At 30.0% G+C, this 17,385-nt stretch overlaps 1 protein-coding gene across 1 annotated transcript in view; it reads left to right on the top strand.

Annotated features, from left to right (window-relative positions):
- LOC106456843 (glycerol-3-phosphate acyltransferase 3-like) overlaps positions 1–17,385 on the top strand; it is a 28,214-nt gene that overhangs the window by 5,831 nt on the left and 4,998 nt on the right. The window contains exons 5-12 of the mRNA XM_013916211.2: positions 5,818–5,883; positions 6,104–6,178; positions 7,511–7,600; positions 9,837–9,930; positions 10,521–10,636; positions 11,154–11,209; positions 14,628–14,713; positions 16,028–16,156. Of these exons, the coding sequence (XP_013771665.1) occupies positions 5,818–5,883; positions 6,104–6,178; positions 7,511–7,600; positions 9,837–9,930; positions 10,521–10,636; positions 11,154–11,209; positions 14,628–14,713; positions 16,028–16,156 (712 nt within the window). The remainder of the gene's footprint in view (positions 1–5,817; positions 5,884–6,103; positions 6,179–7,510; positions 7,601–9,836; positions 9,931–10,520; positions 10,637–11,153; positions 11,210–14,627; positions 14,714–16,027; positions 16,157–17,385) is intronic.

Raw genomic sequence — 17,385 nt, 5'->3', positions numbered from 1 at the left:
CGAAATATAGCAAGACTTGTGTTTTCTACGTAGAAAATTAGTAGCCAATTGTGATCGGGTTAAAGGAGATATTTTACCTTGGAAAAAGAAAAAATTACATATTCTTTTGTTTGGTTCGAAAATTACTTTTAGGTTGACTTAGGGATAAGTTGATTGTAAAATGGGTAATACAAAGGTGATGGGACATGTGGGAAAGTTGAAGTCTGGAACCTTGGGAGTATAAACTTTATTAAGATATTCAAAAATATTTTACAATGAATGCTAAAGAGAAAACATTCGTAATCAAGTATTTTTCTTTTATATTGATTACTCTAGCATAAAAATCACAGTTAGAGCTAGTAAATGTATACCCTCTATGAATTAGAATGCTTATTAACTTCATTTTATAACATTTGGGTATAAATGTGCTAAATAGACCAGAAAATGTTTTGTGTTAGTATCTGGTTTTGAATCTGTTGTTCAGGTTTATAACCTCTAGATCTAAAAAAAAGTCATTTGATTATCTCTGTTCTTGAACCGTAAATTTCATATTCCTGGGTTTAGAATTTAAATAGTCTTGGAATTTTTTGACATGGCTCTGTTCTCTGAATGCAATAAAAGTGTCATCAGCATATCTCTTATAAACTAAAAGCTTAAATTTAGATGGATGTGACTGTAGCCAATTAGTTTCATGATGAGACAAAAATAAATTTACTAAGATGGGGAGCAAGTGATGATCCCATGACCACACCATCAATTGATTACGTCTTATATTAAGCAAAAATTAATATTGTTTGGTAGCAATTTCAAGCAGTTTCATGAATTAATTCTTAATTAAGCCATTAACCTTAAACATTAGGAAATAATAACTCACTACTTGATTTGATTACTTCATTAAGTGGGATATTAGTAGATAAAGACTCAATCAAAAGTGAAAATGTGTAAAGGTTGATCAAATTCAATATGTTTGATTAGATCAGAAAAATCAAAGGAAACTTTGATAGTAAAGTCATTCTTGATAAATGGAAGTAACAACTTAACTCTTTCAGCATTGGTTCGGTCCCTGGGATTGACCTTGTAACCATTTTGTGATTGTTATAGTTTTCATGCTATAAGTTATAAATTAATAAGCAAATGTTAATGAAATTTGGCAGATTATCAGTAAACATTACAATGCTTTCATACACAAAATAAATTTTTTTCATTCAGTCTTAAGGTTTGTAAAGCAATGTTTTTCTCGTGTCTATTTTTTTTCTTTTCGCATGTTGTCTATCTATCATGTAAAGTAATATTCATTTTAAGATTAAAAATACTTTTATGCATCAAAAAATTTTGAAATTTCACATAAGAAATCTTTATAATGTCGAGATAGTTATCATGCATTTATTTAGAAAAACTTCATATTTTATATATTATTTTTCAGTAATTAATCTCTGTACAGGTTCAGTAGATTTGACCGATCTTGCAACCATCATAAAAAATTAGGAAATAAATATAAATTTTGCCTCTTATTTTAAAATGAACACAAATTATAACAGGAAAACGTAAATGTTTTAGACCAAATAGCTTAAATCTCATAACATAATACATTTATATATATTTATTTTTATTATATTGACCTTTCAGCTGTGCCTGACTAACAATACAAAAGTTACAATGACACGGCACATGTGCACTCATGTTACCATATCAAATAACATAAAACTGACCTTTGATCTATGCAAAATAACTTATCTTGGCTGTGTTTTAGTAAACTAGTATTTTGTAAAATACAATCACATTTCAATTATTATACATTATATATGTATATAGATTATTGCTATTTTGAAATAAGCTCTTAAACATATTTTTCCTAAAACATAGAACAGTAAATAAAGAAGTAAAGCAAACAATTATCTCTTCTAGTTATGACCTTTGTACGTTGTTGCTGCTTTACATAGGTCACTAAGCCTTTAAAAGTTTTGCACGTGGAGGATATGAAACAAAATATTTTTTTTAGGGTTTTATATATACATTTAAATAACTAAGAAATCATAAATTATTACATTAATACCATAGAACTCCACTATAATTTATAAAGCTTAGTAACTAAGATGTATTTTAGTCTAAAAAATATGAAATTTCAAGCAGACTAAAGACACTCCCTACCTCAGTGAAATATTGGTTCAAAAGAAAGAAATGATGCCAAGTCTGTTGAAGTGGCTGAGAAAGCCACTAGGTGGACATTCTGAGTTTCAGATTGGTTATTCATGTCATATACAGAAGTAAGTGTATATAAGGGAGTGTTTCCAAAAATGGAAAAAGGTGGGTGGGGTGCCACTGTGTTTGATTTATTACATGAGCAATATCTTAGCAAATTGAAAAGATAAGAGGCTCTTATTTTATATTCCAGCTTGTCAATATCGATAATTTTAGTTTCTAATTCATACAACACTATAGACTCAGTATTTTGACTTCACAAACATCTAATTTGAACCAGTGCTGCATTCAACACACCACGTGACACGCAAAGATTGATGTTTATCTGTTTTTTTAATATTTGCTCTTAAATTAAGAAATTGAGTAATATATAGTACTAAAATCTGAATTATAATCTACAGTTTGATACATGAATTTATGAAATGGTAGTTCAATAAAATTTTGAATGCAGTCAACAAACGAAATGACATGGCCTTTCATCCGTGTCCTGTCTCAAAAGGGATAAGAAAATAGCTAATGTATAATTGTATTCATACATTAAGCACAATAGATCTGATCTGTGTGGTACACCTGATTCATGTAGTTTAGGTGAATCATCTATGATAATAGAAGGGTGTGTGTGCCTGTGTAACTGCCATAACTCCAAGAGGAAAGAACCTAGAAACCTGAAAGTTTGCATACACACTAAGTGGACTCTGATGGTGTGCACCTGGGTATTATTACTTATCTATGTGCATGTGAGCATCTTTTTATGCAAAAAACCACATGGAAAAGAAATGTGATTGCCATAGCTCCAAGATGAAAGAATCTAGAAACATGAAATTTGGAAGTAAAAATCACAAAAAATTTATAAATAGAAATCGAAGTTGTGTGCGTGTCTGTGTATGTCTGACCGCCATAGCTCCAAGAGGAATGAACCTAGAAACCTGAATTTTTGCACCCATACTAAATGTACTCTGAGGGTCTGCACCTGAGTATTATTACTTGTCTACATATGCATGTGCACATCTTTTTAATGAGGCATTCTAGCAAAAAATCACATAGAAAAGAAATGGTTCCTGATATATAACAAATTCTAATATATAAAAAGGTTAGTGCATTTTGGTAACAATGCATTCCAATAATGGCTTTTATATCATATTGCTTAGCAATAAAAGTATAACCTAATATTGTTGTTAAGAGGCTATGTGCTGAAATTATAAAATGAAATGATAAATTACAAAATTGAAAAAAATATTTTTTGTTTTCTAATCTGGAGGCTCCGTTAATTAAAGTGGTTTGTTTTTATATTTTAAGTTTAAAATTGGAGGACAAGTCAGAGGAAAGGTTACCTTTATAATCATGCTACATTTCTTAAAGGAGCAACAAAAGTATACAAGTTATAGTTTTATGCTAAAATGGGTTAAGAATACATACTGACATAGTCATCTAGAATATATCAACCTTATAACCCCACAGGTCTAATCTGATTGTACTTCATCAGAAATAACATTTTCTTTATTTAGTTTTAATAGGAGTTGTGAAGTTTATTTTCTCTTTGTTTGGTGGGATCTGTATTTAAAATTACAGGAATCATTTGAAATGGTATACACATTATCAAGGTAATTTTGTTTATTGAGAATGACAACTTTATTTCTTTTGCCTGGATTTAAGAGCACTAAATTATCTAAACTTTTTAATTTATTCAAGGCTATTGCTTCATTGTGTGACAGATTGCTATAATATTTTTTAAAATTATAAGTATAAAAACCTGATAAAGCTATTCCTTGTCAAAAATATATTAATGGTTTGACCAAATAGCTAAAGTTTTCACATTATTCAGTAACTCTTCAAAATTTATAAAGAAGTCAGTGTATTTAATTTTATCAAGAGTGATAGCAAATTTAAAGCCACATGATAAAGCATTTTTTTCAAGGTTCATTAAAACATGTTTAGAGAGATTATGTACCACTTCTGATGGGTTCTCAGAAAACGTCCAATCATCCCAGTGGTAGCTCTTCCCTGAATCAGGCTGGGCATTAAACTGTGGATCCATGGTTTTTATCTTTTACCACAAAAAAAAATTGTGTTTTGTTCTTTGGAGCCATGGATGCATTACAAGAAAGACAGTCAAATTCCACTCTTTGATTAGAGTAGCTTAACAGTTGATAGTGGGTACTTTTGGATAGTTTCCCTCCCTCATGCTTATAAGGTTAAGATTAGGAAACTACATAATCCTTATGTAGCTTTGTGTGAATACCTGAAATTAATAACATTTCATTAAACCCTTTACAACAGGAACACCCAAACTGTGGCCCTCAGGATAAATTTTACCTACAGCCCGAAAATTAGACCATAGCTATTCAATCATCACCATCTGGAGAAGTTACTTCAGAAGGTCAGATCATAGCTTTTCAATTCTCATTAAATGATCAAACAATGGTGGCAAATGTCACAATATCGTGACAGAGCGTTGTTGAGAGCATGCTTTATGGAATAATGGAATACTTCAGCTAATTTTGGAGTTTTTATAAATTGAAACTTTGAACGGGATATATAAAGCACAAAAATCTGTTTGTCTCTTATCTAATTTCTTTTGGGTTGTGGGACCAATCTCAACCAAAGTTTGTGGGATGATAGTTTGGAACAAGGAGCATGTTAATGGAGGTTCACAACCCCTCCACCTCCATTATTGATTTTATAGAGTATTTGTTATCTGTGACATAAGTTAACGTTAACTACTTTCATATATAGTGTTATGTTCTTACACCAAACAAAAAATACTTTATTAAATTTTCTGTCCCATGGTGAGAGAGTTGATAAGACTTCAGATTTACAATGCTAAAATCAGGGGTTTGATTCCCCTCAGTGGACACAGCAGATAGCTCACTGTGGCTTTGCTATAAGAAAACACACACACATACACATTAAAGTTTCTATAACACAACATAAACACAGTGTAGGGGGAGAGAACACAAATGCCTTGGAGAGTGTGCTAGCACTTTCTATGGAGGAATGCATTTAAAAAAATGGCCACCACTATTTCAATAATACATAAACTCAGATGAAGTTGATATGACAACAGCTACTTTAATGCTTAAGAGCTGTTTGTTGAGTTATACCCACTTCCTACTTTGACCCATGGCCTTACAATTTCATCTCATAAGACACTTCTGACCATCAATTTATTAATAACGTGAAACAGTGTGGAAGGACATTCAGAGGTGGGTGTTGAAATCAAGTAACATAAAGCACTCCTACTGCCACTACCTCTTTGTACAAAGTCACCCTGACCATCATACAGTGTACACCATGTTTTAAGTATGTACATAATGAGTTCTTAAAGCTTATAAAAACTTTTGGTGAGGTAATAATTAATACTGTAATAACATGTTGTGTTATAGATAAATTGTGTGAATTTTAGGATTTTTGCATTATTTCTCGTAGCATCCACCCTCCACATTTTTTAATTAACCTTCTTAACCTGGATAAAGGATGGGAACTTCAACTTGTGTTTTATATTTGAAAAAATAACAGTGCAAACATAAATAGAAATTATATACAACTAATTCTAACTAATATATTGTGAATAGTTTTTATTTTTAGACATTTTAAACAATACTCCATTTTTAATAACTATCATCTTTATTGTCTTTCTAGCCTGAAAGTGACCATTCTATGGGGCATTGGTTTCTTTTTGAGATACTTTGTTTTCTTACCACTTAGGTTTGTATACCTTTTCATGGTTCAAATTATAAAACTTTTAATTATATCTGATTTAAATGCAAAGAAACAAAATATCTTAATATTGCACAAGATTTAGAGTTGATTAGGTTTTTCTAGTTAACTTTTTGTCTTATTTTTATTTAATTAGTTCAAATTAAACATATAGCTTTTACTTTAAAAGTATGGAATAATTTGCATTTTTCTGTTGTTCTTCTTTTAGGGTTACCCTCCTATGGTTAGGTGTTGGCTGGCTAATTATATCAAATGCTGCTATTGGTTGTCTTCAAAATGGGCCGTAGGTATTCTTTTACAATGTACTTATACATCAGTTATACATAAAGCTGACTGGCACAGCTTATAAAATTTGCAGGCTTGAACAGTACCAAAATGATGTGGGAGTATTGATAGCTGACTGGCATGGATTACATGAATGTCAGACTTGAACAGTACCAAAATGATGTGGGAGTATTGATAGCTGACTGACATGGATTACATGAATGTCAGACTTGAACAGTATTAAAATGATTCAAGTGTTGATAACTGGCTGACATGAATTATATTAATGTCAGTCTTGAACAATATTAGAATGATAAGTCAATGTTGATAACTGACATACATGGATTACATGAATGTCAGACTTAAACAGTATTAAAATGATGGTGATTGTTGATAAGTGACTGACATGGATTACTTGAATGTCAGACTTGAACAGTATTAAAATAATGTGAATGTTAATAGCTTGTGAAACTTAAGTTGGAAATCTTTTTTCATGTAAATGTCTTTCCTGCTGTATTTAAATATGATGACAGTGAAAGAAATTGTAAAGGCAAATTTCCAAATACATTTTTAATTGTAATAACATGCATTTTAGAAATATATTGTGTTATTGTAGGTAAAACCTATTAGAGAATTAGTGTTTATACCTAATGATATATTTTAAATTTGTACCTTAGAGCGGTATTATGAAGAGGTGATAGTATGAAATAACTACCTGCTAACCCTAAAAGCATTTAAATTAGCTTGTGTTATAGTGAATGGAGAATAATCATAAGAGTTTAAAAAAAATCACCAAATTCTAACCCTACTAATATTAAAACTAGCTCATGATAAAGTGAATGGAGAATAATTGTACAAGATATAAAATAACTAACCCTAATACTATTTGTTTTAAACTACTTCATGATATAATTAATATAGAATAGTGAGACAAGATATAACTAAATTGAATGTTTTGTGTTTCAAACATTTAGTTTTTGATGTTGAAATAGTGTATACAAGACACCATGAGAGATTTAATTGTAAATCTTAATATGTGTAATGTGTTTTACATATATAGATTGTGATGCTGTGGGTAGAACATTTTTTAACAGTTATATATTTTTGCATCTACAGATGATCAGACTTAGCCTTAACCCTGGTTCTTAACACTTAGAAAGCATCTTGGGCTCAAAAATTAAATGACTCACAAGTGATATTTGATTAGACTTAACCATGATAATAGTATTGTGTTCAGATTTGATAATATGTACTAACTTTTCATTGCGTCAAACATGCAATCATCCATTTTAATAAATCTGGAGAAATGTAAATTTTGATCATTTGTTATTTTTTTCTCTCTATGAAACAGACTTAAGAGGTGGGCCTATTGGCATGCAAGTTTAATGTCATTCTGCATTTTGGCTCGAGCTCTTTCTGCTGTTATAACTTACCACAACAGGTGAGTTTATTGTTATTTTCTACATTGTTTTTTAATATAAGCTTCTGCCAACTGAGAGAAACAAGTAATTGGTATGTAATGTTATTGTGTTTTAATTAACTTAATGAATAGTCAATCATTTTGAAGTGAAAGTGGTTTTACAAAGACCTATCAATAAATCTAAAAAAAATTATTTTGAACATGTCTCATTTCACTAAGATAAGGGATTGGTGGTTATGAATTGTGTATCATTTCGATTAAAAAGTAATTTAGGGTTTAGTAGTCATTTAGGGGTTGGTTATCATGAATTGTGGGCCATTTTGAATACCAAGTGATTTATTGATTGGTGGTTATAAAATGTGACTCATTTTCTCTTTTCAGCACTTATTCATCAACCAGTAAAATCTTTAGTTTCAGTACTACTTATCACACTCATTTAGTTTCGCAAGCCTTATAAGTCTAGCCTTCTTTGGAAAACATTCTCACTTTTGCAGCTAATAGTGTAGTTTAGAAATTCCCTTACAGTTGTGAAACACCCTGAGTTTGTTACTGACTCTTACCTTGAAGTACATAATAATCATTTATAAAATATTTATATACATATATATACACATTTTACATACTACATTTGATATTTTGGCTACCATACATTACATATATATATATTTACTCATAAATGCTTAAAATTTTACTTAAAACGTGAACAATAAATGAAAATTACATAGAAAAATAATTATTTCTAGTACTTACGAGAAATTGCGGTAATATGAAAATATTTTACCCTCGTGTACCTTTAGTGCTAAGCCTTGTTTATTTTTTTCGAGTGGAGGGTGAAGAAATATAATTTTTGTAGGCTTCAAATATACATTTTAAATAGAAAAAATAATATTACATTACTCTACTAGTACACCAAAAACGTCTGTAACTCGCTTGGATTTATAAATAAAGTATATACATGTTAAAATATTTTTATTTCTGTTCAGAGCAACAACTTGATCATCAACATTCAACAGTCTTGGCAAAATTATTATTTTCTTTTCCAAGCTCTTTACAAACAACTGTCAGAATCACATAAAGCATAACTTGTCCTTTATTGGTTATAAAGAGACCCTTAAGAAAAGTAGGTGGAACTAAAGAGGTTTGGAAAGAATGGAGTAGGAGGAGGAGCCACTAGTTGATTTGCTAGATACATTGATTTCTCAACAAATCAAAGTGGTGGGAGGTTCTAAATTTATATTCTAGCTTGCCAGTATGTAAAATTCATGTTTCTAATTTGTTAACCACTTGTAGATGTATGTAGTAGGTGTAAAAATGTATAAACTGAGCGACAAGACATAAGGAGGTGCTATGTGACACACAAATCAATATTAAGCTTTATTTTATTTATATTTTCTTTTGAATGAATAAATTAAAACATACATAATATTAAAATTTGAAATATAAGCAACATTTTGATACCAATTTCATTGATATATAATAATAATAAAGTTACTTAATAAAGTTTTCAAAATAAATTGCTAAAAGACCGTGCATGCACAGTTAGATCCACTTGTTGCAAAAGGGTTAATTATGTTCCCCAAGTATGGGTGTGCCATGAAAGACAAAATGGTTTTATGAGAAAAGAAAAATAAGCAGTGATTTTATTGAAAGTTACAAGATTATCCAAGCTGTCAATAATATAAAGGCCTCTTATTTTTTGTGCTATATTCTGAAAACAATAAGTTGAGGACATTGAAGATTTGGAAAAGACAGGCACGAGGTAGGTTTCAGTGAAGACAATTTTATTTTACTAACAGAGTTATTGGTTTATAAGATGATTATTTTTCCCAAAAGTGGGTGGTCCATGAAGGACCAAATGGTTTCTTATCTCTTTTTCTGTGTTGTTTGCTGCTACTGCAAGGACAACCGTGAAGGACCAAATGGTTTCTTGTCTGTTTATTATGTCATATGCTCGCCCCCTTCCCCCCCGTTTTGAAAATAAAATCAAAATAATTGCAAAAATTATGATAAATCTAAATCCATTTAACCCCTACCATGGAAGTCCTGAAAATTCCTCGTTTACATTCAGAATCATTGCACCTTCCCGTTTTCAAAGTCCTGGATCTGCCACTTTTATGCACTGATTAAGTATGCATTCAGATTTAAAAACTTTTTCATTCCAAAAGATATAAAAATTTGACATTTAAGCAGTGTATTTTTAGTTGACTCCAATGTTAAATATTTGCAGTAAGAGTTAAAAAGGCTTATCTGTTTCTAGGGAGAATCGGGCCAAAGGAGGAGGAATTTGTGTTGCCAATCACACATCACCCATTGACGTTGTAATGCTTGCAAGTGATAACTGTTATGCCTTAGTGAGTTATACTGGATGCGATATCTACAATTTCAGTGTGTTTTTAAAGATATTTTTATCATTAATAATTTATACTTGTTTGGAGCTATAGAAATTCATTTAAGCCGTGTATTTGAAGTGTTTTCATGCTATTTCAGAAGTTCACAACTATTTATTTATTTTTAATTAAGTGCACAGCTCTGAGACTGAAAGTACATCAATTTAAAAATAATTTGAGTTAAAGCAGAAGATTTAAGTTTTGATACTAACAAACTTGTGCGTAAGAATTAATAGTTATTTTGAAATCATTTTATATATATATATATGTGTGAAAATGTTTATCATTGAATTTAAAGAATGTTGGTGTTCAACTCAGATTCACAATAATTTTTCACTATGACTAAAAGTTTGATGCTTCAACTCATGTTTATAGTAACTATTAAACTAGGATTGTCTTGTTGAAGCTCAGAAAAATAAGAATTTTTACTGAGGAAGCAAAATTCTGAAAATACAATATCTTAATGTATCAACCTTTATTCTTGCCTATCATGATACTTTTACTAAACTATATATATATATATATATATCATTTTTTTTTCTTCTTCTTTTTAGATAGGGCAGAGGCAGGGCGGCTTTCTTGGACTTTTGCAGCGAGGTTTAGCTAGGGCAACTTCTCATATTTGGTTTGAGCGATGTGAATTGAAAGACAGAGTTTTAGTTACCAAAAGGTAAAGAGTTTCTTCATGCGAAGAACAACTTGCGGACTAAAAGATCTTGAACTTCATAACATTTTATTTCTTCAACAGTTATTGCATTTGTGTAAAGGATCTTTACTATTTCTGTAAAACTAATAAATGGTTGTACTTCAAAGTAAGCATGGAACAATACAGGAGAAATCTGTCATTTGGTAGTTATAGATAGAGTAAAAATAAAATAAAAGTTAGGGTTTAAAATTGGAAGGTCATTTAAGTTTGTTATTAAACATAAGTAAAATTAATGTTTGTTATTAAACATTAATTTTTACTTATGTTTTTCTCCTGATTTTTATCACATTTTGGAATTTATAAATGTAATAGTTAAAAAAACATGTTTAAAGTCTAAACCAAGAATTACTCTCCAAAGTGCAGCCATAAAGATTATTAATGTTACTAAAATTTAATGTTTTCCATTTTTGATTTTTAATTTTTCTGAGGTAATATTAAATATGACAGCTTTATTTTTTTCTCTCATTAATATTTTCTCCAGACTCAAACAACACGTAGAAGATCCAGAAAAACTTCCTATACTAATTTTCCCTGAAGGTAAGTAATTCAGTAAACATGTTTACTGCTACAGTGTACTTGTTATTCTCAGTGCACCAAGTAGTAAGTAATTCAGTTAACCTTGTTATTAACACAGTGTGCTTGTTATTTTCTGTGCACCAAATTCTAAGTAATTCAGCAAACATGTTTACTGCTATAGTGTGCTTGTTATTTCCTATGCACAAAATGACTTAATCAACCAACTTAGTTCAAAACATTTGAAGACAAATGGTAGCTGTTGCTGAAGCAACATATGATAGAATTGTGTAAGTTTATAAATGAATTTCATGCTTGTGTCACAGGAAGTGAACCTATCATGTGCTTATTATTGTATAATTTTTTTATGTATGATATTCGAGTATCTGTTTCTGGAGAGAGAAAATTAATGTGCTAACAGTTTGTTTGTTTTTTGTTTGTAAAGCCTGTGCTATTTTTTATCAACCACAATATGGCTATTATAGGTTATGTGTATCACTGCAACAGTTTTTTTTTTCTGTATGTAGTGAAAAATAACTAAGTTCCATCAGTTACATATAAAATATACCTACACAGAATTTGTATGTATTGTGTACTCTTAACCCTTTTGCGACAGGCTCGGTATAACATACATGAGTTAAGTATTTACACTATATCTTTTAGTGCAGTAAGTGTATCTTCACAAAATTTGGTAGACTTTTAGTAAAGATTACAATACCTTTCGTACAATAAAAAAAAAAAAAAAAAAACGTGAGAAGAATGTATGTTTCTTACAATACCAATTTAATTGTATTTTACCTTTTCTGAAAAGTAGAAAATTGGATTCTTTAGTAAAATGAAAATTCTGGATTTATGCTTTGAAAAGCCTAATAAACTACCCAATCTTGAAAGTTTAATTTCTCAGGAAAGCATGTCAGTTCTTAGTTAAACCACTTAAAATTTATAATTTCAACAATAAAAAGGTAATAAGGTAAATTGTGAGCTGTAATAACCAGTTGACATGATGGGTTAAAGGTTCTGTGAAATTCTAACCTTTGTAACTAATTGAGTGAAACACTGTTTTACTAGATACAGTAGTTTAATTGACTAAACAGTAGTAGGTTTGAATTCGTCCTGAACTCTGTTTTACTTTATGAGAAATATTATGAACCAGAATTTAAAATAAGATGTATGTATAGTTATACCATTGCCATTATATCCTAAAGTTTGTCAGGCACAGTAGTAGATTTAAACCATTCTTAGCATTTGTAAAATCACTTGCTATGGACATTGAATTGTACACCATCATTATTTTAGTTACTTGTTAGTCTGAAACACTGATGAAATAATAATAAAAGTAAAATGCTACTTCCATGAATATTAAATACAGGCTTTGATTAGAAAATCTATTTCACAAGCTGGATGTATTTTTGTTTATTACTTGTATTTTAAATTATATTCCACTTTGCAACTGATCAGTTTTTATTTTGGTCATGGGAACTAGAACACTAACTCTACAAAATCATAATTTTCTCATCTGTTTTAGATTCTTTATCACTTTATGATATATATGACATTTTCTTAATGCTGACAATGATCTGAAATAATATGTTTGATAAGTAACTATTTTATTATAGCTATATTTTGTAGAAAACTGCTATTGAGACATAAGAAGAGATATTATTAAGGCTTGATTCTAAACGTCAAATTAGCCCTTTCGATACAGAGTGCATGTCATCATGTTTTGTAGACTTACATTCAAAATTTTATTACACTACTATTTTGGAATGAAATTTTAGTTTAATTCAAATTGTAGTATTATACATTAGTTAATCTCTTAGTTCAGAATTAAATATTAAAAAATTGCTAAATATCAATTTTTTGTGTGTCACATGATACATTGTCTTCTGCATTTGCTCAGCTTGTACTGTGGGCACCATAAAATGTAAATTCTACAGTTTTAAACAAATGAGTAACTCAAATTACTAATAGTGACAAGCTAGAATATAAGTAAGAACCTCCTACCTTTTCTGTTTGCTGATATATCATTATATTTAGTGAACCCACCACAGTGGCTCCACCCACCTCTTCTTTTTTTGAAAGTACTTGTTTATCTACACCCAGTTCTCTCAATTACATATGTATAACCAATAAAATTATGTTATAATGTCAGTCTTCCTAGAGTATTTATGTGGGTGAAGCTATTATATATAACCATTGGAGAGTTTGAAAAGTGATGATCAAGGTGATATGCTGATAATAAATGACTTTTTAGACCGAAATACAGCTTAGTTAGGAAGCCTTATAAATTACAGGGGAAGTTTGTGGTATTGGTATAGTAATTTGTGATTTTTTGTTATTCAAAAATGCATATATGAAACCTACAAAATTTTTTTCTTTCAATTTTTTTTTTTTCCATCCCCCACATGCAAAGTTTAACAAGGCCTAGCATGTACGACACACAAGTACAAAAGCTTCATAACATCATAAGTGGTAGAGATCATTGTTTTCTATATATTATTTATCTACTGTTCTATCTTTTAAGAAAAATAACAGAAACTTAAGAATTTATTTGTAAATAGTGATAATATATATACACACACACACACACACATGTAATATACAGTAACTGAAATGTCACTGTATTTTACAAAATACTGGCATGCTATTGCTGAGACCAAGAACATTAAGACATTTGTGCTGCGTAAAGGTAAATTTTATGCTATTTGGAATGGTAATATGAGCTGCCCACGTGCTGTGTGACTTACAACTTGTGTGGTGGGATTATTAGTTAGACACAGTTCAAAGGTCAATGAAACAAAAAAATTAATAAATATGAATAGGTGTATAATGTTACAAGATTTAAGCTATTTAGAATAAACATTCCCTGTTATAAGTCATTCTAGAATGAAAAAAGGGTATTAAGATTTATTTCTTAATATTTTATGGCTGTTATGAGGTTGATCAAATCAACAAATGCCATATAGAGTTAATAACAGATAAAATGTAAAGTCTTTTTTTAAAAAAAAACGTTTGATAGTTATTTAGGAGGTTATGGAATTACACAAATGAAATTTGACAATTTGCAGAAGAAGACAAGTATTTTTAATCTTAAAATCAAAATTACTTTGCATGTTGGATAGTCAACATTTCGAAAGAAACAGATCTTTAATAATTAAAAAAATCTTAATACTTAATTAAAAAATCTGATATTTTGTGTATGAAAGCCTTGTTATGTTTACGGATAATCTACAAAATTTTGTGAAGGTACATATACATTATCAAAAGTTCTAGTATGATTACTGTCATGGTTACTTTGATGGTTACATACTGGGTGTAATGCACCTACCTGTAGTCAAAGAGTTAATATTCTCCTTTATTCATCTTTTCCAATATGCTTAAAATTGTTGGTATTCTGTGAACTCTCATGTCTTGTAAACATAATTATTCTGATGCTTGACAGGTACCTGTATCAATAACACATCTGTGATGATGTTCAAAAAAGGCAGTTTTGACGTTGGTGGCACCATTTATCCAGTTGCTATAAAGGTTAGTTTGTGGTGAGTCATAAATCAAAAATTTGTTTTTAGCTATTTGGTGAAAGACTTGTGCTTTTGTTCAGTTATATTTTCACTCCTTTGTATTCTTTTTTTCAAGCTACAAAGTTTTGATGAATCAGGAAAGATATCTACACTATACACTAAGTGTAAGAAAATTTGTTTTATTGTTGCAAGTTTATCAATAGCTATGAGGTTGAATTAGAGGTAACACTTGATCTCTAATTTGTTAGTGTGACTCTTCATGATCACTGAACTAGAAATTATAATTCAACTGTTTTATTTTATTTATTTATTTTTGCTTATTGGGCAGGGGACTAACATCAGTTTTGGTTTATATCAGCTTTGCTAATGAGTGTCTGTGATCATTGGACTAGAGATTATACATCAACTCTGGTTTCTGTTTATTTTGTTAATGTCTCTTTGATCATTGGGCTGGAGATTATGCATCAGTTCTAGCTCTTACTTACTTTGATTGTAAGTTCATTTGAGGTCTCTGGGCTGGAAAGAGCCCAGAGACCTCAAATTAACCTACTATGAAAGTAGGTATGAACTAGAACTGATCCATACAGCCCAGAGACCTCAAATTAACCTACTATGAAAGTAGATATGAACTAGAACTGATCCATACATTCCAGCCCAGAGACCTCAAATTAACCTACTATGAAAGTAGGTATGAACTAGAACTGATCCATACTTTCCAGCCCAGAGACCTCAAATTAACCTACTATGAAAGTAGGTATGAACTAGAACTGATCCATACTTTCTAAGATTATGCATCAGCTGTGATTTATGTCCATTGTTTGTGAATGGTGAGATGAAGGTAACTAATCAAATCTGTTTTGTGGCTTATTGACTTGTGGAAGAGTATGTGACCACATAGCTGGATCCTTTGCAGTAACTGTGGATTGTGTCCTTTTGTGGCCAGATAATTTTGCACTGGATTTAAAATCAAATGTGTCAGAAGTAGTTTATTAAATTATTTTGTTGATTGAATTTTGAATTACTATGATACTTTGGAATTCATGGTCATTTTTTAAAAGTAGGAATTGTATGGTCTGAAAGGACAGAAATAATCTGTTTTCCATATATAATCTTCATAGTTTTATTAATGTGTACATTTTTAATTTCCTCAAACACACAATAATGGATAGATATTTTTAACTTTGTAAGGCAGAGACTGACTCTGGTGTATGTTTTAATTTTGTAATAAGATAGGAATCATTCTGTATTTCTTTTGTAATAGTAAATATACAGTTTAACCCAAAAATGGCTTGTTTAGCTCTCTGATTTTTATTTTTTTCAGTATGATCCCAGATTTGGTGATGCCTTTTGGGACAGCAGTAAACAGGGATACTTTCATTATCTCCTGATGATGATGACCTCTTGGGCAATTGTCTGTGATGTCTGGTATCTTAAGCCTATGACTCGTAAGGTACTTAGCATTAAAATTTATACAGTCAGAAATATGTGACTGAATGTATTTTAAGAGTATAGAGCTTATTCAGTTGTTATTACTAATTAATTCAGTCATTTCATATGTGTGCATTCTTTACATTAGAAATTTTTTAATTTTATGTTTTTTTAACATTCCATTAGAAATTTATAGTAATATGTTTATATATGAAAAAAAGTTTTATTTAAAATTATAATGATTTTTTCACTTGAATTTGAAATTACACAAACCACTTAACATTAAATTTCCATATAATAAACCACATTTGGTGTAGAAAGTCTTTACAACACTTGTGATTATGAAGGATTTGGAACTTGAATGCCTGGCTTATCTGATTTGAAATAAAATGTTTTTTTTAGATGTATGAACAATGTTTTATTACAAAAATATCATGATAAAGTAGTATACAATGGGTTTGAAAAGCAATTCCCCACCCCCTCCCCCAGTGGCTCAGCAGTAAGTCTGAGTGCTCATATTGGTACAAATCCAAATTTCAGTACTTGTGGTGGGCACAACACAGATAGCCCAACGTGTAGCTTTGTGCTTAACAACAAACAAAAGGCAAGAGTATTATTTTTTGCTATAGAAAATGCAAGTTCTAAGCTAAATTGATTGTTTTTCAGGTGATGAAATTATCATTGTTCAAAAATTAACTAAGAATAGCTTGATGATTCACACTTCAATCATTCTTTTATTGTGAAGAAGTTTATTTCATTATACATTCATTTTCTAATTCTAGTTCTCATTGAAGTCATTTGATTGCCACAAAACTCAAAATATGTGAACTCGCTTTGGTTGAGCATAGATACAGTTATCTGCATTTAGTTTAGGGCTTATAAACATTTTTCTGGGTCAAGTCCCATCATAAACTTCACCAAAAAATATGTAATTTGCAACCCTCTCCCCAAATGTACATACAGATATTGACATATACGATGATTGCTTCGTTTTCACACACAACACAAATTATTCTATTTTGTGTAATGTACAATATGACATGAACAGTCACTGGAACCTGGCTAAGTTCAACGTGTGCTCTGGTTGCTTCTTTGATTTATTGAGATTTTTTAGTTTTAAATAAGGAATGTCATAAAAATAAATTAAAAAACATTTAAACATAAAATCTGTTATATTACTGTATTATCTTTTGTTTATGTTATACCAATTAGAATAGCATAAAATCTTAGCTAATAATCCATATTTTAATA

The sequence above is a fragment of the Limulus polyphemus genome, unplaced genomic scaffold, assembly GCF_000517525.1.
Source record: "Limulus polyphemus unplaced genomic scaffold, Limulus_polyphemus-2.1.2 Scaffold263, whole genome shotgun sequence".
NCBI classification, from domain to species: domain Eukaryota; kingdom Metazoa; phylum Arthropoda; class Merostomata; order Xiphosura; family Limulidae; genus Limulus; species Limulus polyphemus.
This window is presented reverse-complemented; position numbering and strand designations above follow the sequence as displayed.